This window comes from Narcine bancroftii, chromosome 1, assembly GCF_036971445.1.
Source record: "Narcine bancroftii isolate sNarBan1 chromosome 1, sNarBan1.hap1, whole genome shotgun sequence".
Classification (NCBI taxonomy): domain Eukaryota; kingdom Metazoa; phylum Chordata; class Chondrichthyes; order Torpediniformes; family Narcinidae; genus Narcine; species Narcine bancroftii.
Genome location: NC_091469.1, coordinates 232617489 through 232640310, shown reverse-complemented (window position 1 = coordinate 232640310; position 22822 = coordinate 232617489). Strand labels below are relative to the sequence as shown.

Genomic DNA, 22822 nt, shown 5'->3' with positions numbered 1-22822 from the left:
CAACAAACAGGGAAGGGAGGCTGTGCTCGATCTAGAGTTGCCGACGATTCAAGGGCCACGTGTTTGCAGGGAGCAATGACTGGGGACATAAACTCGGGTCATGTGCTCATAAATAAGCTCCAGGAATTGCTAAAATAAACCATACATCTGATACGTCAAACCTTTTGAGCTCTTTCATAACGTAATCACCTACCAGTAACTGGTATCCCACTTTCTCATTGCCCCTCAGTACCCATAGTGAACACAAATTTTACCAATTTAAATACGAGTTCCTTTGTGGAAAATTGTTCCAACATTCCATCAATTTGTACATGAAAGATCTTTTCTAATTTCATTCCTGAAAGGCTGAGAGTCATAGACTAAAGCCACATAGAAACAGCTCCTTTGGCCAACTTGTCCATGCGATCAAGTTGTCTGCCTCAACTCGTCCTGCGCACTTTGTCTGTGTCCCTTGAAACCTTTTCGCTCCATGTACCTGTCTAAATCGCTCTTAAATGTGGTAAGAGTACCTTCTCCGACAGTTTGTTCCCTAAACCCACCAATCTCTGCATTGAAAAAAGTGCTCCTTGTCTCCCTTAGATCTTTTTCTTCTCACCTTTAATGCATGGCTTCTAATTTTGCATTGCCCTCCCATGGGAAATAGACTGCTTCCATTCACCTTATGTATTGTGATTTTATAAACCTCTGTAAGGTCTCCCCTCAGCCTCCTTTGTTTCAGGGAATGTCACAACCTATTCAGTCTCTTTAGCCTTTAATTCCACGCAATATCTCTGTGTGCCTTTTCTGCATCCTCTCCCAAAGAAACACATCTTTCCTGTAGTAGGGTGACTAGAATTACATACAAAAAATGGCAGCGCTGCCACTGGTGCAGACCTGGGGAGACCGGGGAGCAGAGACACAGCATTCCCTGCAAGTTTCTCCCACCCAGTTCTATTGCTGACAGATCCATACAGGCTTTAAACAGCCTACGAAAGGAGTTGATGGTTTTATTTAAAATCCTGCAACCTGGGGTCTGGGCCTAATATAGCGGTGGTGGCCTCAGCTGCAGACTCCAGGAGAGCAGCGGACTGGCACAGAGTACCAATAATGGGGTGGACACCCCCAGTTTAGAAGGAGAACCTGACGAGATGACCCCAAGGACGGAGACCAATGTGGCGGGCCAGTGAGAGGCTCTGCAGCTGAAAGACACACTTAAGCGGTGAGCTGTTGGTGACTTGCAGACAAGGAATCCTCACAGGCTGTGGGCTGCTGGAAACTTAAGGTTGAAGGATTCATAACAGGCAGCTGGAAGCTGGCTCATGGGATCTGGGTGTTGGGGCCAGAACTTGAGAGGATGCTGAGGGCAAGGATATTAAAGACTTCCTCATTGTGTCGGAGGTTTGGATCTTGGTTTGGGTTGCCAATTGTTTGAATTGATCTGGATGGAGTCATGTGCAGATGCAGAGGCTATGAGAGTAGTGGAGGTGAATACACGGACCCTCTGGGTTGGAGGGGAGGGTTGTGGGATCTTTTTTTGCTTCACTTTCTCTGACTGTAAGTGGAGCCTAGGCAATGCTAGTGGTGAATCCTTGTCTGCCTATGGCAGACTAAAGGCACTTTGTGTAATACTACTTAATAATGTTATTCCAAGTGAGGTTTCTGCAATGTCTTGTACAACTGTAATATGGTGCCCCAACTCTAGTAGTCATTTACAAGCCTGATGAAATGGTGATGGTGAGCATGCCATATGGCTTCTTTACCACCTTGCCTACCTGCATCATCTCTTTCAGAGAACTAAGTATAGGTTCCCCACAGTCTCATTTGTAAATTCTTAGGGCACTGTCGTTTACTTTGTTGTCTTGTGTTGGTTTTCATTCCTAAAAGGCATCACTCTGCACTTTTCGGAGTTAAATTCCACCTGCAATTCCTTGGCCCTCTTTCCCAGTTGAACAAGATCTTGTTGCTGCCATAGACCACCTTTTTCACTGTCCACCATGTGCTAATTTTGGTATCTGCAAATTTGGTCATCATGCCACCTACATTCTCATCCAAATAGATAAGGGAGATGGCAATTTTGCAACATAATTTCAACAATTTGAAGAGAATCCTTGCTATGCAACTACATTTGTAATATTCCCTTCTGTATTTGTATCCCTTCACTAAATTTTTGCTTTGTCTTTATTGTAAATATAGATTAGACATTTACATCTGTAAAAATGCCAATGTTGAAGATACCCATTGTGCACAGATTTGGGATAATTTCCCAAAATGATCACCTACTGCTTGAAGCCATTGCAAAAACGAGCAAAGATACCTTGAAATTTTGCTATTCCAAGGATGCTGTAAAAAAGTTAAGTTTCACTTTGGTTTTTACACTGTCATATAAAATATGATTGGGAAAGATATGAGATAAATGAAATTATATTGGTTTGCTTTTTGTGATGCACCTTTTTGATTGTCATCCTTAGAAAACAATGATAGCATGTCTATGGTGTTTCTACAATTTATAGTATTTGTCAGGCAGAGTATACCCACTGACATTTTATCTACTGGTGAGTCTCCTGCATCCAATTGTAATTATTAAGCTACTTGTTATGTTGACACGGTTATGAATTTCCATAAACAGATGGAACCAGTGTTTTGCCACATTAGAGAAAGTTTATAGAAGGCTAGTTAATGGAATGAGGACATGAGGATAGAAGAGAGATAAGATAAGCTAAAAATAGAGGATGAGCTTCAGGTGAAGGATATTAATGAAGCCAATCTTGCATAATAACAATAACAGGTAACGATAACCAGAATGTATTGAGAAAGAGCAGAGCAAACAAGCAAGATTGCATCAACAAATGGGGTAAAATAAATTACTGTTTATCTCAATGGATTCAACGTTTGCTGCAAGAGAAGTCAAATCTCCAAATGCTGGAATCTTGTGCAGTACATGAAACTCAGCAGGTCATGCAGCATGGATCGGAATTAAAAGTAGTCGACATTTTGGACTAGAGCCTTTTTTTTAATATGTATTTAAATGAGCATCAAAACCAACTTTGTACAGATTATACAGATGTACATTGTGCTCCTATTTCATTTTCTTTAACAGAAAAACCAACACACATATGCACAAACCTTCACTCTTGAGATATACACCTGGACCCCACTCTCTGACCACCGTGACACTTGTGCTGACAGTAGCATTGATATATTACTGATTGTACTGGTTCAGCGGTCTCACAGTTAGTTTTTTACTCCATAAGTACTTGTAATTCAGAGAAAAAAAAACACAAAGGATTGCCATTTGTGGAAAAACTTTCCGGTACACCCTTTAATGTGTATTTAATTTTCTCCAGTTTAATGAAGAAACTGATATCCTTAATCCATTGTGTAATAGGAGGGCCTCTGTCAGACTTCCAGTGTAACAGGATTAGATACTTGGCTAATAGGGATGTAGATGCTATCACATCTTTCTGCCGGGAATTTACAGAGTTGTCAGAGATTCCAAATATTGCATTCAACAGGCCAAGTTGCAAATTGACTTTTAGTATTTTGGAGACTCCACTCCAGAACCCTTGTATTTTGGGGTTCTGATTAAACATGTGACTTGGGTGGCAAGGGGAGCCATTACACCCATTGCATTTGTCCTCTATTTCAGGACAAATGGCTGGCCCTCTGGATTTTGAAAAGTGAACCCTGTGCAGCATCTTGAACCGAATGAGTCCCAAGCGAGCGCAGGAGAGGGTAGAACAAATTCTTTCAGTAGTCTCTTCCCACAGTTTCTCCTCTGTTTCCATTCTGTCTTTATTTTGGAAAGTGATTGACTTTTAATGGACAGAATAGAAATATAATTTTTTGAAATTGTTCCTCTCCCTCCTGGATTAGCAGGAAATTACATCTTCCCAGGGTTGTTTGGCAGGTAACTGAGGGAAGTTTGGGAAAGCCTTTGAAATAAAATGTTGAATCTGAAAGAAACGAAATGAGTGTGATGCAGGTAAGCCATATGTGTGTGACAGAGAGGTGAAGCTGCTAAACATTTTACAGATCTTAAAGACATTTGATACCTTTAGTTCGCTATGTTTTTTTAAAAAAAAATTGATGAGTAAAGGTGAAAATAAGGGACCCTGAACAGATGCAGCTGCCCATTTAAAGGGACGTCTAATCTGTATTGAGTATCACTGGGTTGTCAGTGTGGTTAGAGGGTTTTGTCGGCAATGAAGAATATACCATGGCCGCTAAGGACAACGACTTACAAGATGACTCTTCCTGTTTACACCAGGAGAGCTCAGGGAATTGCACCCAGTAATTTAGCTTATGCTGCCCAGTACCTGTAGTAGAATTGGAAGTTGGGAAGAGCAAGTCCTCCACTACAGTTTTCCATTAATGCTTTATGAACCATTTCCCATTCCAAATGTAGGTGGAAATTATTTTGTCCAGCAAGGTGAACAAATGTTTTGGAAGAAATAAAGGAATCTTGGTGATATATTCATTTTGACTACATTTATTCTGCCCATTAGTGACAGGGGCAAATTGCTTCATCTGTGAAAATCTGATTTTAAATTCTTGATGTAAAAGAAGTTTTTAAAAAATTATTAGGAGATTTGGAGAATGTGTGTGTAAAGTTTACACCTAGGTACTTAAAACCTGATCGACTAAACTGAACAATCAGCTTTGATTAGTTAAGTTGCAGAGCTGCTCTGTGGATGGGGTAGCATTCACTTATCTTTCCTGTAGTTAGGTGACCAAACTGCACACAATATTTCCAAATTTGGGCTCTACAATGTCTTATACAACTTTACCATAACATCTCAACCCCTGTACTCAATAATTTTATTTATGAAGGCCAATGTCCAGAAGCTCTCTTTATGACCCTGTTTACGATTCACTCGATTTTAAGTGAATTATGTATTTGTATTCCCAAATGCTTCTGTTCTACTTCAGGCCTAAGTGCCCTACTATTTACCGTGAATGTCCTACCATTGTTTGTCCTTCCAAAATGAAGCACTTAACACTTGTCTGCATTGAATTCCATTTGCTATTTTGCAACCCATTTTTCTAGCTGGCCCAGATCACTCTGCAAGCTTTGAAAGCATTCCTCACTATCTACTACACCTCCAATCTTTGTCATCTGCAAACTTGGTTTTCCGATTTACCACGTTATCATCCAGATTATTGATATAGATGACAAACAGCAGTACGCCCAGCACCGATTCTTGAAGCACACCATTAGTCAAATGCCTCCATTCAAAGAGGCAATCATCCACTACCACTCTCTGGTTTCTCCCATAAAGCCAATATTGGAACCAGTTTACTACCTCAACCATAAATTCTGAATGACTGAAACTTGCTAACTAACCTCCCATATGCGACCTTGGTCTATGTAGATAACATCCACAGCCTTTCCTTCATGAATTTTCCTGTAACTTCCTTGAAAAGCTTGAAGATTCGTTAAACATGAGCTACCAAGCATAAAGTCATGTTGGCTATCCATAATCATTCCCTGACTATCAGGTGATTTATCCACCTTTCTTTGCTTTAAGACAGCAAACACCTCATCCTCTTTAATCTGTATGGATTCCATGACCTCACTGCTTGTTTTCCTTACTTCCCAGACTTTGTGCCAGTTTGCTGATTAAATACAGATTCAAAAAAGCTATTTGAGATGTATCTTTTTCTTTATTTTTTTTAAACTTTATTTAAAATTTTATGACATGAATAAAATAAAAATTACATTTAAAGAAATAATAAAAAATAAGATAATAAAAATTAGAATACTACATCATTAAACTACACAAATTAACCCCCCAAATAATTATAACACAACATTAATCGTCTAATTTAAAATTAGTCCACCCTCCCCCCAAAATAAAGAGTGAAGAATTAATTAACAATGTTGTAAATAAAATAGAAAAAACCCCACTTACAAAAAAAGGATAAAACTTAACAACAAAAAAATAACTAACAACAAAAAAATCAATACTAAAATAATACCCTTAAACATATATTTAAATCAAACATAATACATGTATTTAACAAATGAAATCCACTTTAAAACTAAGTTCAAATATTAAAATCATATATCAACCACATATCTGTTATACAAAAAATCATAATTAACAATACATAAATACAGAATTTCCATTAATACCAAGTTTCCTTTATAATTCATCGAGAGAACAAAAACATCCCTTAGAAAAAACAATCAGATAAACTTTTTATTCCTTTCCCCTCCCCTTATATAAAAAAAAAGAAAAAAAAAGTTCAAACTCTTATAAAATTCTCCATATTCTTCATTTATAACATCTTCAAAATTCTCTATCAAAATTAACTTAATTTTATTAAACTCTTCTCCCTCAATGTATTTGTACTTGGTTTTCTTCTTATCACCTTTCCCCTCATCTTCCTCTTCATCTAATTCAACATCCTCAATTTTTGACTTATTATCTTCTGTGACATCATCCTCTTAAAAAAGAGAGAAAAAAGAGAAACCCCCCCCAAAAAAAAGAGAGAAAAAAAAGGAGAGAAAAAAACCTCCTAATTCCCTCTCAATTACAATCAGAAAACAAAAAGAGTTAAAAAAATTTATTTATTTTAAAAAAAACCTTCTCTTCTTAACCCAAAAATTAAAAAGAAAAAAAAACAGGTCGAAGGTCACGACTACCTCCTCCTGTTTAAACCGCCCAAAGCAGTAACTCCCCCAAAATATTGGGTGTGAGGTAACTCACAGGTAGCTGATGACTTCTGGAAACTAGTGCCCACCCAGTTCCCTCTCCCAACTCCCATTCATTAAACTATCATCATTATTTAAACTATTTAAACTTTCTCAAAAAAAAAGATAAAAGATTTATTTTTTTAAATCAACGTTACCACTTCGGTCACCATTGCTTCCATTTCTTTTAAAAATCTGGATCCCAACTTACATCTCTACTCTCTTTGGAGACCTTGAAGGATTACATCGTTCCTGAAACTGCATGATTGGCAGAGACTGAGCAAAGTCCATAACCTCTTTAGGATTGTCAAAGAACTTTGGCTGATTTCCATCCTGAAAAATCTTCAGTACCGCAGGATACCTGAATGTTGCCTTATGTCTTTTTTTCCACAACCGTTCTTTCACAGAATTAAATTTGCGTCGTTGAAACATAATTTCTTGACTCAAATCTTGAGAGAAGAAAACAGGATTATTCTGAACCATCAAAGGAGATCTATTTTGCTGGGCATTTCTAATAGCCGTACGTAAAATTGTCTCTCTGTCACAATAGTTTAAACAACGAATCAGAACAGGTCTTGGATTCTGTCCTGAAAAAGATTTTCTTCTTAAAACTCTATGAGCACGTTCCAGTATTAAACCTTCAGGGAATTTATCCTGTCCTAACACTCGTGGAATCCATTCAGTAAAAAATTTTCTTGGATCTGGTCCTTCTATGCCTTCTGGCAAACCAACAATTTTCACGTTGTTCCGTCTAGATTGATTCTCCAAATTATCAACCTTTTTTGCTAAATTTTAATTTTGGATCTGCAATGTTTCAATTATTCTATTTTCATCTTGCAGTTGATCCTGTACATCGACTAAACCTTGATCACACATTTCAAATCTTTCAATGGTTTCAAGCTTAAAAGCTCCATTAATGGCTTCCGCCATCGCATTAATCTTGGAAATAAACGGGTTCACAAAATTAGCTAAGTGACTCAATACAGAATATATCTTATCTTCAAGATCCTTAACAAACATTTCAACATAAGTAGATTCAGGCATTATGGGGTCTTGCTGTTCCTTAGAGACCACGGGATCTTCTGTCCCTTCCCTTAATTTAGTATCTTTTCTAGCAGTTTGACTTCGTATAAAAATCCCTCTCAAAGTCCCCCCAGCAATGCCAGGAGACTGAAGATCAGGGTTATCTTTAAGCCAAATCTCAATCATCTTCACTGAATCGATGTCTGGAAAAACTGTTGTAATTGAAGATGCATTTTGCAGCGCCACCACTGTAGCAGTCGAATGACAGCTCTTTAACTCTCCAGCTGGTGGCGCCCCAGCTGATTCAACTGTCAAAGTCTGAGTAACAGCACTCACAGTGGCCGTTGTGTGAAATACTGGCACCCGACCAGCTCTTTGTTCTGAAAGCTGCTGAATGCGACCTTCAGAGAGCCTTACCGGTTTAAAACGGAGTTTCAAAGCCGAATTCTGTACGTCTTCTTCTGGATCCATTCTACGTTGAGTCCTGGCTTCTTGTGAACAAGTAGGCTCAGACAATTTCGGAAAATGTAGTTTTTTTAACAGTCTATTGATGTTTTCTTTTACCTTTTTTTTGCATATAAACCATTAGGCACTAATCCAGCACCTCTTCTTATTTATAAACTTTTAAAAGAACATTAACGGGCACTTAAAGACAAAACAATAAATCAGAGTCAGGAGAGGTCTGGAAGGCACGTCTGTTCCCTACGCCATCTTGCCACACCCCCTTTGAGATGTATCTTCATCTCTTCTGGCTTCAGATAGAGCTGATTTTTAAGAGGATCAATGTTGTCCCTTCGTATCCTTTCACTCTTAATATACCTACAGGATTTCATTCACCTTATCTGCCAAAGCAACCTCCTGTCTTCTTTCAACTCTCCTATTTCTGTCCATTTTTTTCCTGCATTTTTTGTACACTTCAAATACCTCATTTGCTCCTTGTTGCTTATACCTGCTATACACCTCTCTCTTCTTCTGAACTAGTTCCCCAATATCCCTCGAAATCCAAGGTTCCTTATGCCTGTTAACCTTGCCTTTAATCCTAACAAGAATATAAAAACTATGCTCTCAAAATTTCATCTTTAAAGGCCTTCCACTTACCGAGCACCTACTTGCCAGAGTACCAAAATTGGCCTTTCTCCAATCTAGAATCTCAACCTGAGTACCAGTCCTATCCTTCTCCATAATTATCTTGAAATGAATGACATTATGATTGCTGGATCCAAAATGTTCCCCTCCACATACTTTTATCACCTGTCCTGTCTCGTTCCCGAATAGATCAAGTATGGCACTGTCTCTAGTTGGTGCCTCAATTATATTGATTTAGAAGCCGTTCCTAAACACAGTTGACAAAATGTAAGCCATCCAGCCCTTTTACAGTATGGGATCCCAGTCAATATGTGGGCCCTTTTGACCCACAGATCTGTGACACCCAGATGACCTACAAACCACTGTACATTTTGAACGGTGGGAGGAAACCAGAGCTCACAGAGAATAAACAAACTTCTTCCAGAGAATGTGGGACTCAAACCACATTCCGATCACTGGTGCTGTTACAACAGTGCTATCTGCTACTCTAACTGTGCTACCCAAGGTGTTCAACGTGAATAGGAACCCCCGTTAATATGTGAAAAGTTAGAATCACTACTATCTCCAATTCTTGCTGACTATTGGGTGGTCAATCATATAACCCTTAATGTGGTCATATCTTTCCTAGTTCTCAGGTCCATGCATATAGCCTCAGTGGGTGAGCCCTCTTCTTGTCTGTACTGTCAGAGAACGGTTGTGATATTTTCCTTGATGATCAATGCTATTCCTTGCTCTTTCATCCTTCCCGCTCATTCATATCTAAAACAACAAAACTCCAGAACGTTAAGTCCTATCCCTCCTGCAACCAAATTTCACTAATGGCCACAATGTCATAATTCCATGTGCCTTTCCATGCTCTTAGCTTATCTACCTTGACTACAATACTCCTTGCATTGAAATAGATGAACCTGAGAACATTATTTTGACTACGCACCTTTGATTTCTGACTCTATAAGCACTTAACATCATATTTTTCCTCATTACTCCACTATCTGCTCTAGCACTTTGGTTCCTATCCCCCTGCAAATCTAGTTTAAACACCCCCCACCCCAGAACAGCATTAGCAAACCTCCCCACAAGGATGTTGAGGAGAACGTCCACGGGACTGCCCTGTACTGACTGCCTATACCCTTTCGCTCTCCTGGCTGTCACCCAGCCATCTTCTTCCTGCCTCCTGGGTGTGATTGCGTCCATGTAACTCTTGTCAATAATCCCCTCAGCCTCCCAAATGATCCAGAGTTCATCCAACTCCAGCTCCAATTCCCTAATGCTGTTTGTAAGGAACTGCAGCTGGATGATGCATCTTTTAAAGATGAAGTCATCAGGATGCTGTTGGCTTCCCTTACTATCCACATTCTTCAGGAGGAGTGTGTTCCTACCCTGGCTGCCATTCCCACTGTCAATAAAATGGAAAAAAAATATTAGACAAACTTGTCCTTACCTGTGCCTGCTTTCTGAATCCTTTTGTATCACAAGAGGGTTGTCCTATTTCACTTCCTGCACCTCTACTCAAAGGCTCAAAAGCCCACTCTTAGTTGCTTAATCTCCCTTCCCTTTATTGACAACCGCTAATTAGCCAATGTAGAAATTTAGACAAGCACCAACCTTTTCCAGTGCTTTATAAGCGGCCCTTTTCATGTTCCAAGTCCCATTCTTACAGTTCTGGATGAGAAACAAATAAGTACCCATCTTTCCCAGTTTGTTTTTAAACAATCCTCTTCTTGTTTGAAGTCCATAGATAGAATAAACACCAAAGTGCTGGAGAAACTCAGCTGATCACACACCTCCATAGAAAGAATAAATAGAAAAATGCTGGAGAACACTGACCACTTTCTCTTCCCTGGGCTGGACTGCCTAATTTTCACCATGGACGTCCAGTCCCTATACATTTTCATCACCTAAAAAGAAGGCCTCGAGACTTCCTCTTCTTCCTGAATAACGGATCTAATGAGTCCCCTTCCACCACCAACCTCCTGCACCTGCCAAATCTCAATAACTTGTCCTTTGGCTTATCTCCAAATCAAAGGTATAGCTATGGGTACTTGAATGGGTCCCAGCTACACCTGTCTTTTCGTTGGATACATGGAGCAATCCATGCTGAAAGCTTTCAAGGCTCCTCAACTCTTCTCTGTTATATTGATGACTTTATTAATATACACGTTGGTTATAAATCTTTTGATTATCATTGTGTCTGTAATCACGTATTCAACGCTGCTTCCTTCAGGTAATCTCAAGCTGTTTCCCAATTTATCCTTTAAATAAGTTTTTAATTGATGATATGCAAACATCGTACCATGAGTTATTTCATATTTGTACTTCAATTGTTCAAATGTTAATAAATTATTTTCGAAAAAACAGTTTTCTATTCTTTTGATTCCTTTTCTCTCCCATTCTCTAAAGGAAAGGTTTTCTATTGTAAAAGGGATTAGTGGATTTTGTGTCAAGAGTAATTTTGGTATTTGATAATTTTTTTTTCCTTTCTAAGTGGATCTTCTTCCATGTATTAAGTAAATGATGCAGTACTGGTGAGTTTTTATATTGCACCAGCTTTTCATCCCACTTGCAAAGTATATGTTCCAGTACCTTCTCCCTATTTTATCTAGTTCTATCTTAGTCCAGTCTGGTTTTTCCCTTGTCTGGTAAAAACCTGATAAATACTTCAATTGTGCGGCTCAATAATAATTTCTAAAATTTGGTAACTGCAAACCACCATGATTATACCTCTCTGTTAATTTATCTAATGCTACCCTTGGATTCCTCCCTTTCCACAAGAATTTCCTTATTATTCTCTTTAATTCCTTAAAGAATGTCTCTGTTAAGGGAATTGGTAATGTTTGAAATAAGTATTGTATCCTTGGGAACACATTCATTTTAATGCAGTTTACCCTCTCTATCAACGTTAGCGGTAATTCTTTCCATTGTTCTAAGTCTTCCTGCAGTTTCTTTATTCGTGGCTGATAATTTAGTTTGTACAAGTGGCTTAAGTTATTATCTAACCTGATCCCTAGGTATCAGATTGCTTGTGCTTGCCATTTAAATGGTAATTCTTTTTTAAAATTCTGTATAGTCTGCACTACTCATTGTCATCACCACTTTTATTTACATTTATCTTGTACTCTGATATTTCTCCAATATCTTATGTAGTTCTTTTATTGATATAGGTATACTATAATGTCATCTGCAAATAAGCTGATTTTATACTCCTTCTCCTTTATTTTTATCCCTTTTGTTTTATTTTCTATTCTTATCAGTTCTGCAAAGGTTCTATTGCTAAGGCGAACAATGAGGGGGATAGTGGACATCCCTGCTGAGTTGACCTACTTAATTTAAAGCGACTTGATACATATCCATTTACTGTTACCTTCGCCAACAGTCCATTATACAATGCTTTAATCCAATTTATATATTTTTCTGGTAGATTGAATTTCTGTAATACTTTAAATAAGTAATTCCACTCTATTCTGTCAAAGGCTTTTTCTGCATCTAGAGCAACAGCCACTGTTGGATTCTTATTTCTTTGAACGTCATGAATTAGATTAATAAGCTTGCAGACATTGTCAGCTGCTCGTCTTTTAATAAATCTAGTTTGATTTTAGGTACACAATCGGGCAATCTGTTTGGTAATAATTCGCTATTATCTTATCGTCTGAGTTAAGTAGAGATATTGGTCTATATGATGCTGGTGTTAGTGGATCCTCCACAGTCTTTGGTATTACTGTAATTATTGCTGTCTTACATGAATCTGGCAAGTTTTGTGTTTCTTCTATCTGGTTAAAATGTTCTATAAAATTCTATTGGAAATCCATCCTCTCCTGGTGTTTTATTGTTCGGTTGCTTTTTTAATATATCCTGTACTTCCTCTATTTCAAATGGTTTTATTAGTTTGTTTTGTTCCTCTTCTTGCAATTTCGGCAGTTCAATTTTAGCTAAAAATTCCTCTATTTCATCATCTTTTCCCTCGTTCTCAGTTTGATACAATTGTTCATAAAATTCCTTAAAATTTTAGTTAATCTCTGTTGAATTGTATGTAATTTGTTTGTCCTTTTTCCTTGATGCCAGTATCGTTCTTTTAGCTTGTTCGGTTTTAAGTTGCCAGGCTAATATTTTATGATTTTTCTCCCAGTTCGTAATACTTTTGCTTTGTTTTCATTGTGTTCTTTTCCACCTTGTATGTTTGTAATGTTTCGTATTTAATTTTTTTGTCCGGCAGTTCTCTCCTTTTTGTTATATCATCCCTTTTTACTAATTCGTTTTCTGTACTTACTATCTCCCTTTCCAACTGCTCTATTTCCTGATTGTAATCCTTTTTCATCTTAGTCACAGAACTTATTATCTGCCCTCTAATGAAGGCTTTCATTGCATCCCATAATATACATTTGTCTTTCATTGATCCTGTGTTTATTTCAAAATATGTTTTAATGTGGCGTTCAATAAACTCCCTAAATTCATCCCTTTTAAGTAGCATGGAGTTTAACCTCCATGTATCCATGTTCTTGGTGGGATGTCCTCCAGTTCTATTGCCAATAATAGGGGTGAATGATCTGATAGTAGTCTAGCCTTATACTCAGTTTTCCTAACTCTCCCTTGAATATGGACTGACAACAAAAACATATCAATCCTTGAGTAAGTTTTGTGCCTACTTGAATAATATGAATATTCCTTCTCTCTTGGGTGTTGCCTCCTCCATATATCGATAAGTTTCATTTCCTGCATTGATTTAACCATAAATTTGGCTACTTTATTCTTTTTACTTGTCTTTTGTCCAGTTTTATCTAACATAGGGTCCAAATTAAGGTTAAAATCCCCTCCTATCAATACATTTCCTTGTGTGACTGCAATCTTCAAAAAAATATCCTGCATAAACTTTTGATCTTCCTCGTTAGGTGCCTATATATTGAGCAAATTCCAAAATTCTGAGTATATCTGACACTTTATCATTGCATATCTCCTTACCAGATCTGTTATTTCCTCCTCTATTTTGATTGGTACATTTTTGTTAACTAGTATGGCTGCACCTCTAGCTTTTGAATTATAAGATGCTGCCGTTACGTGTCCTACCCAGTTTCTCTTTAGTTATGTTCTGCTTCAGTTAGATGTGTTTCCTGCACAAATGCTGTATCTATTTTTTCCTTCTTCAATACATTTAGTAGCCTCTTCCTTTTAATTTGGTTATGTATTCCATTAATGTTTATAGTCATACAGTTCAACATGGCCATCTTATAGCTTGCATACATCTCTTTTCCACTTCTTTGCCACCTCCATCCCCCTTTTCATCTCTTAGTTTTCTCTTATTACACATAATATACGACAACACATTTAAGACATAAAGTACCCGCAGTTCCCACATCTACTAATACCTTAACCCCAAAAGTTTCCCCCCCCCTTCTGAGTTGCCCCATACCCATTGCTGGGCAACCACAACTCCCCTTTTCATTTGGGTTGCGATCTTGTTCGCAGCGTCAGCGTCTCCAGAAAAACTTTTTTTTAAACACATATAACAAAGCTCTCTTTTTTTCCCCTTACTCCCTTCCTTCCCTTCTTTTTTCCCTCTTTAGTTTTTTACATATACATTGTTTTTACATCTTTATATATATTTTATTGCCATTCTTCATTCTTATTACATCTCTTCATCTCTTCTCCTGTCCTGCAAATGTTCTGCAAATTCTTGCGCTTTCTCTACCCGAGAACAGTCTGTTTTGCTCCCCGGGTATAAATATTTTAAGCATTGCTGGATGTCTTAATACGAATTTGTAACCTTTTTTCCATAAAGTTGATTTCGCTGTATTAAATTCCTTCTTCCTCTTTAAGAGTTCAAAACATGTCTGGGTAAAAAAAATATTTTTTGACCTTTGTATTCCTTTCCCGTTCCAGTATATTTTCTCTCGTTGTATATCTCAAAAATTTTACTAAGATGGATCTTGGTTTTTGATGTGCCTGTCGTTTCGGAGCTAATGCTCTGTGTGTCCTTTCTATTTCCATTTCTTCCTGCATTTCTGTCGTTTGCAGGACCTTCGGGATCCATCCTTTTAAATTCCTTCATGTCTGTGCCTTCTTTACCCTCCTTCAGGCCCACTATTTTTATGTTGTTTGACCTACTATAATTTTCCAACATATTAATTTTCTGAGATAACAACTCTTGTGTCTCTTTAATTTTTTTGACACTTTCTTCCAAATTTTCTCTTAAGTCATTTACTTCCATTTCTAGAGCCGTTTCTTGCTCTTCCACATTCTCTACTCTTTTCCCTATTTCTGTCATTACCAGTTCTAACCTTTGCATTTTATCTTCTGTTCTTTTCATTTTCCTTTTAATTGCATTAAACTCTAATGACAACCATTCTTTTAATGATCTCATTTGTTCTTCAAAAAAGACTTTATCTATATTCTGTTCATCAGTTTTACCTTTAATTTCTCTTTGTCCATCAGTTTTACCTTCTATTTCTCCGTGATCTTGGTCTTCTTCCTCTTCTTCTATGTCTGTATCTGTGTTTGTGTCTTCTTCTTCTTCTTTGTGTCAGTGTCTCTTCTGTTTTTCCTGATGAACTGCTTGTATCTCTTTGTCGGGCCTCTTGTTGCTGGGCCTCTTGTTGCTGTTCCTCCCCTCTTGGGCTGCTCGTCTGTTGTCCTTCTTGACGTTGGTCTTCTTGTCGATCTTCCCTCCGTCTGTCTTCCACATCTGTTTCATCGCACCCTCTTCTGCTATCTTCCTTGTCCTCCAGCTGAGAGCCCTGGTGTCGGGCATCTCTCAGCTGCTCGGTCTGTGACAGCCCGCTCCTCTGCTGAGCGCCCCTCCCGCCGGTGTCCTCTTTCTCCTCTGATTGCGCACTTTTGTTTGGCTCCGAGAGCCATTTTAGTAGTGTTCCGGCTGGTAGGTTGCGACTCTGTAGGGCAGGTACTGACCTCGAAGGTCGGGGGCTCCTCGTCACCACAGCGTCATGTTCCTTCCTGCAAGTAAGGCCTTCTTCCTTCTTTGGCGACTTTTTAACTTTTTTTCCAGCTGTTCTTATTCTTACTTTCTCCTTCTTGGAAGCCATCTTCTTTCTCTTCTCTGTATCTTTATCTTCTATTTCTTGTACTCTATTTCTGTTATGCTTTGCTTTTCCTAACTTTTTTTCCTATTTTCCTGGAAAGGGCTGGTTTTCCCGACCGGCGTGACTCTTCCCATGTCTGCCCATGTTGAGGCAACCTACAAATTAATTGGAGGAACACCATTTTATATTCCATCTCAGTGGTCTCCAACCTGACATTATAATTGTCTTTTTCAGTTTATATTATCCTCCTCCCTGCTCTCTCTCATTCCCTCCCCCTGAAACATTGTGAGGCTTTGACTTTCTATGAATGCTGCGTGACCAACTGAGTTTCTTCAACTCTTTGGTGTACTAGCAATCAAGGCCCAGACTGAATTAGGCATAATGTTATTGAATGTTTAAAGAAGCTCGGGGGCTCATTAGTCCCTTTTCCTTATGGTCATGTACTTTAAGTAAATGATAACAAACTGCTGGTACAGGGAATCTGAAATTTTAAAAAATGCAGAAAATGTTGCAGATGCTCAGCTTTGTAGTGACAGAAACATGGTTAACATTTTAGGTTACAGACTGCGCCTTCTGAAATTTCCTGTTGAACATCTCCAGTATTAACCATTTTTAACACTCATTTAGTAAATTATTCCAGTATTATGTTACTCTGTTATTATTCATCTATTTCAGACCACTCTTTGAAGTCACAGAACAATTTGTCCAGGAGTTTAAATGTGAAAAAAAGCAAAAAGAAAAGGAACAAATGATTGACATCGCTAAAAAAATGCTCACCAGAAATAAGGTATTTGCATGGTGATTAAGTATGTGAAAGGAAATGTATTCAATTATTGGATGAAAGGATTCAATTGTATTTTTGACATGTCTCTATGACATGTAAAAAGCACAATTATTATTTGCTAAATGGGAAGAATAACTCCTATTTTATGAGTTGCTCAGTTTTTCCTTTTTTTTGAACTAGAAATTAAATTTCAGAAGTATTAGTAAAGATTAAAACTGCAGTTGAGTTTCTCCTTGCTCTGGTTTCAAGGCCATAATCTAATTCTGAACCAGAGAGGTTATTTAAACTTTGCTTCAATCTGTACAGATATCCCCTGGCTTACTGATTCTTTTCAGCACTTTTTGTTTTAATATCTAATGTATTTATTATCTGTAAATTTTTTTTGAATGGCATTATACAAATGCAAGTATTTCTTTACCTCCCACTAGCTTACCACCTTTAATCCAAGCTATCCACTTCTGTGAATCTGTAAGGGTTATTTACTGCACCAGTGTCCCCGATACATCCTCCTCTACATCAGGGAGACTGGACACAGACTGGGAGATTGTTTCTTTGAGCACGTTTGCTCCGTCTGCTACAATAGCAAGGACTCCCAGTGGCCAGCACTTAATTCCACACACCAGTCTCACACTGACATGTCTGTTCACAGCCTCATGCACTGCTAAATCAAGGCCACCTGCCTGCAAATGAGAGGAGCAACATTTTGTATTCTGATTTGACAGTCTCTGACTCGACAGCCTGTGGTGCAGCAAACAAATAAAACTTGAGAAGACTGTACTACAGGCTTTAATCAGAGGCTACACCAGGTCTGTGTAGCCTCTTGTTCCACGTGTCTGACTGATTTAGGAAGGGGCTGGCTCAAGTCTTTATATGGGTCAGTGATTGACAGCCGGCCAAGTGGGACCAGCCATCTAGGTTGTCTACCTGCAGGTACAGTGGTTGCCGCCTGCAGTAGGCTAGTAAGAGTGCAGCCAGTGTAGTGGTTGTATCACCACATTCACCCCTTTCTTAAAAGCGTCCTGGGGGGGGGTTCTAGGGTATTTACAAATTCAAGTGGTCTGGTCAGAGCCTTTGTCACTGCGACCGTCGCAGGGCAGGCTCCTGGTCGATGGTCACTGGAGTCACACAGGACCGAGGTGGTCAGGACGGCCAGTAGCACAAGTGGGGTTGTACCTGATGGAGTGGGGGCATAGGTGTGGGCCAGGTCTACAGGGGGTGGAAGCCTGTGGAGAGGCAGCAGGTAGACGCCATTCCTGGGGGGGGGGGAGGGGTCCTGGATGGGGGGTGCTGGGATTCTGCTGATGTCAGATCCCTGGTGGAGACGGTATCCTCCCGTCCATTGGGGTACCTGAGGTGCACCTGCTCAACCAAGGAGTCGGATTTGTGGGTCTTCATGTGCATACGGAGGAGTACCGGTCCCGGAGACATAGCCGATTTCCTAGGAAAGGAGAAAAAGAGTTAGTGAAGGGTCTGATTGGTAGTAGCCATGCACAAGAGTGACTGTATGGTGTGAAGCGCCTCGGGGAGGGCCTCTTGCCAATAGATGGTGAACCATCCTTTTGACCTCAGAGCTTGGAGAACTGCCTTCCAGATTACCCCATTTTTACATTCAATCTGCCCATTGCCCCTGGGGTTATAGCTAGTCGTGCAACTAGATGAAATGCCTCACATCGCCAGGTACTGGTGCAGCGCCTCACTCATGAAACTGGACCCCCAGTCACTGTGGATGAATGCTGGTCATCCAAACATTGTGAACATCTATGCCTTGATAATTGAAGCGGTGGAGGTGTCAGGGCAAGGGATGGCGAAGGGAAAACAGGAGTATTCATCTATAACCGAGAGGAAATAGACATTTTTGTTCGTGGAAGGCAGTGGTCCCTTGAAGTTGATACTGAGTTGCTCAAAGGGCCGAGTAGCCATCACCATGTGGGCCTGTGGTTGGTGGAAGAAGCGCACTTTGCACCCCGCACAGACCCTGCAGGACTTGGTCATGGTCCAGACTTCTTGGATGATGAAGGGGAGGTTCCAGGATTTGATGAAGTGATATAGGCGCGTGGCACCTGGATGGCAAAGGGTGTTGTGCAGCGCCTGCAGTTGATTGGACTACACACTGGCGCAGGTCTGGGCCAGGGCAACACAGGAGTCATTGAGTTTCCCCGGCCTATACTGGGTGTTGTAGCTGAATGTGGCCAGCTTGACTCTTCAGTGCAAGGTCTTGTCATTCTTGATCTTGCCTCTGTGGGTAGTGCTGAACATGAAAGCCACTATGCGCTGGTCAATGAGAAGGGAAAGCCTCCTGCCTGCCAGGTAGTGGCGCTAGTGGTGGACTGCCTCCCCGATCGTCTGGGCCTTCTTTTCGATGGGGGACCCCCTGGGTGAGGGGAGGGGGAGACGGCAGCACGACTGAATACGGCAGCTCAATTTGGGTGGGCTTAAATCTGGCTTTCCGAAATCTGGAAAAATCTGAAATTCGGAACACCCTGCCTCCCAAGGGCTCCAGATAAAGGATTGTGTACCTATATATGACAACACAATCTCATCTTTCTACTGCTTAAAAGCAGTCTCTTAAATAACAATTGATATGTCTGAGAGAGACATTTTAAAGGAGGGAACATGACCTCTATTTCTTAAAACAATCCATTGATATCAGGGGCCAGAATGTTGTCATGAGCCTTTATGACAAGATGGGTGCAAAATTAGGTCATTTGACCCATTGAGTCTCCAACACCATTTGAATCATGACTGATGTATTTTTTTCTCTCAATCCTTTTCTGCTGCCTTTGTAATGGCAGTGATTCGCCACAGCTTACAAACAAATAAAGAATACACTCACTCGTTTCTTTCAGCACACCATAAAATCAACTTTCTTTTTATCATTCACTAGACACAACGTTCCATTCTTCAACTCCCCAAAAACCACCCAGCTAAACCCCTCTGACCTTGTTGGCTCACTGCCACATAGGTGATCCTGACACTTTCACTCTCTTCCCACCGAAGATAATTACGCAACTGAAACAGCCTGCCCCTCACCTCCAGCCACCGAGCCATGTAAGGAGATGACTGATTAGAACTGTCCCACTATGTAACAGTCCAAAGGGCTGACAGTTCAGCACAACTTCGTATGATAGTGCAAGACAAGCGATGTACGGTCCGACTGGCAAAGGTGCAACTGGTCCCCTGACTCTGGCTCCGAAGCAGTACATGGACTGTTCATATACATTGGCTTCATCCTGTCGATGGAAACTGTCAGCTTTTCCATTCCTATCGATCACAAAAGTCTTCAGGTGGTGTTGTAAGACCTGAAAAGGACCATTGTAAATGGGCTGAACTGGTTTGTGAACAGCACCATGCTGAAGGATCACATGGGTACAACTTTGTAAATCATTCGGAACATACACTGTAGGTGTCGCCTGCCGCTTGAGAGTAGGTTGGAGTAATCTCATGTTTTCCAAAAGGTGACCAACATCACTAGCTGGATCATAGTGTTGTGCTTGGTCTTGGATTCACAAACTCCCCAGGCAAGGTTAATGTCATGCCATATACTACCTCTGCTGGTGAATAGCCAAGATCTGCCTTGACAGCAGTACGCACTCCAAGGAGAACCATGGCAAATATTTGCTCCACATAGATGCATCACAACCTGGTCATACTGCTGCTTTCACTTGTCAATGGAAACGCTCAACGATGCTGGTAAGCCATAGTGCGAATATGGGTAGTGCCCAGAAGATCAGTGAGAGTTCAGAACAACTCCGACTCAAACTGAGACCCTCGATCCATTGTAATAGTGACCGGAACACAGCACAGTGGAATTCAACGATCCACGAAAACCCTAGCGTCTGTCTCCTGCCGCCTGGTAGTCCAGTCTTCACATACGGGCAGATAATTATATCCCTGAGATGGGGTGGCAGGCTCCCAGGAAGCAATAGATTAGCACAGAACACCAGTGCAGGAGGACACCTCCCCCACCCAACCCCTCCTCATCCTGCCAGAAAGAAAAGGCTTGGAGAGGAACTTGAAGGTTGGGAATCTACAGCAGCAGGCCAAGCTACAGTTCAGGTGACTTCTGAGAACCAGCGATCAGGCCTAGGATTCATGAAGGTGAGATGGTGAAGAGGATTCCTGAAGCTCCACAAGCATTGATGGCTTTCAAGCATTCAAGGTTAAGAACCATAATTGGGAAGGTTTGACTTGGATGTCTTGAACTCGGGTTCAGTGCTGGACTGGACAGGAGACTGTGTGGTTATGGAGGAGGCAGCATCCAAGGAGACGGTGGAATCGATGGCTGCTTCCTGTCTCGAAAGGAGCTTTCTTTTGCTTCTCTTTTTTTGTCTTGATTGTGGCCTGGTATTTTTTTTATTGCCTTAACAGGACAAATAAAGGAAAGATTTTAAAAATTTTGTGTACATGACATTAAATGGAATCTTGAATCATGAAATTAACAACAAAAATATCAGGCAACAAGGATTAGCTAATATTGCAAATTATTTTGATAAGTTGTGTTTTGCAGTATTTATAATATTTTGAAATGTATGTTCAAGCAGTGTTCCAAGTTGTGATTCACGAACAACACTGTATTCAGAGGAGGAACCTGATATGTTGCACTCAGTAGGTTTGAATAATCCTCAGTGCAGTATTTGTAAATCCACATGCCATTCAGCAACAATCTCTCAGCTCAAAGATTATTAGATGAAGTAGTTTTTCTTTGAAAGAGCATCATACAATGTAGGAGCAGAATTAAGCTATTTGACCCATCAAGTTTGCTCCACCATTAGAATCATGGCTGATATATTTTTCTTCACAACCCCATTTTTCTGACTTCTCCCTGCAAGCTTTAACACCTTTACCTATCAAGAACCTATCAACTTCCACTTAAAATCTACCCAGTAACTCGATGGTTATACTCCACCGATTCACCACTCTTGGGCTAATGAAATTCATCCTCATTTGTTCTGAAGGGATGTCCTTTTATTCTGATGCTGCGCCATCTGGTCCTTAAACTTTTCTCAAATGATGTGGGGCACAGACTGTGAAGTGGGGCAGAGATCAACCATTGTCCCTTGGAATGCAGATAATCTCTAATGTTTAACTTGCAATAGGTCATAAGTCCATGCTACTGCTGCCTTTAGCAAACTTTGTCTTTGAGGTGGACACTCTCCCTGAACATTCTTGGAGGCTAGGATCTGCAGATGTACTCACTTTTTCTTTGCTCTCCAAGCCCAAAGGAATATTTGCCCTGTGTAAAGTTCCAACTCATTTGGTACACTCAGCATGACCGTCTGGGAGTGCTCACAAGTTTGCAGATGACACCATGTTACAAGTTGGATTTCAAACCTGATAAGATGGAGCACAGGAAGGAGATAGTCAAGTTTATTGACCCCTGATTGGGGTCAGCTTTAATACCTTAGCAATGACCATCAGTTCCTCTTTTGCTCTGAAGCTCTGCAGGTGAAGGTTGTAACAAAAATGTATCTATTACTGCTGTTTCCCCACACACACAAGCTTTAAATTAGCTTGGAAAAACCAATTAATTAATAAATCACAAAAACTCCAATTTTCAATCCGAAAAGATGAGCCCCCAAACTGAGAATTTAATAACATTTGATCACTGAAATATACACCATCCAAAATATTCTGAGAACCTAGTCCAGTGACAAATGGTTGGAATTAATAGTATTAGTAGTTTGCTTCCTTGCTGTCTTTAACAAAACTCATTTAGAAACTTTTTTCCTTCATGCTATCCTGCACACATTTATTTTTCTATAGATTCTGTTCCTCAGAGTGTTGTTTCAGTCTGATTTGAAAACTACTTACTTTTTACCCTGAGTTTATTGGATTATTCTGCCATTGATTTCTCTTGATATTTTGATAGTGTTAGCGTTTAACTATAGCCTGAAAATCATGAGAAATTTAAGACATTGTAATGTAGCACTGTCCTAGTGGTCCCATCATTGACCTTGGAGTAATGGTTAATTTTAGTAATGCAGTAATCAGAATTAAGACTTGCCAGCTGAATAATTAAATGAATGTAAAGCAAGACAAAATGGTTCATGTCCGTCCAAAGGTTGGTATCTAGGAAATAGAGCAACAAAAATCACTTGAATATAATCAACAGATAAGGAGTTGTGGTAACTAACATCACAATTATGAACTTTGCCTTGTTTTACTCATTGTGATGACACAGTTAGAGTGGTAGTAAATATGCCCTATTATTATTTTACTTTTTAT

The 22822-nt window shown here is 39.8% G+C and overlaps 1 protein-coding gene and 1 long non-coding RNA gene across 7 annotated transcripts in view; one reads left to right on the top strand and one right to left on the bottom strand.

Moving 5' to 3' along the window:
• The window catches only part of tmem232 (transmembrane protein 232), a 93759-nt gene that overhangs the window by 375 nt on the left and 70562 nt on the right, over positions 1-22822 (top strand). For 4 of the 6 annotated variants that reach the window (XM_069892673.1, XM_069892693.1, XM_069892662.1 and 1 more), the window contains exons 2-3: positions 2173-2329; positions 16489-16600. In XM_069892673.1, the coding sequence (XP_069748774.1) occupies positions 2196-2329; positions 16489-16600 (246 nt within the window). In that variant the 5' untranslated portion in view covers positions 2173-2195. Of the gene's footprint in view, positions 1-2172; positions 2330-2378; positions 2532-16488; positions 16601-22822 lie in introns of those variants that run through there. The other 2 variants (XM_069892702.1, XM_069892709.1) reach the window with 2 other exon arrangements.
• LOC138740287 (uncharacterized) lies at positions 13945-22656 on the bottom strand. Its single transcript, XR_011342795.1, has 3 exons — positions 22409-22656; positions 17946-18035; positions 13945-15968 (listed from the first exon to the last, which is right to left on the bottom strand). It is a non-coding gene; the product is annotated as an uncharacterized lncRNA (long non-coding RNA).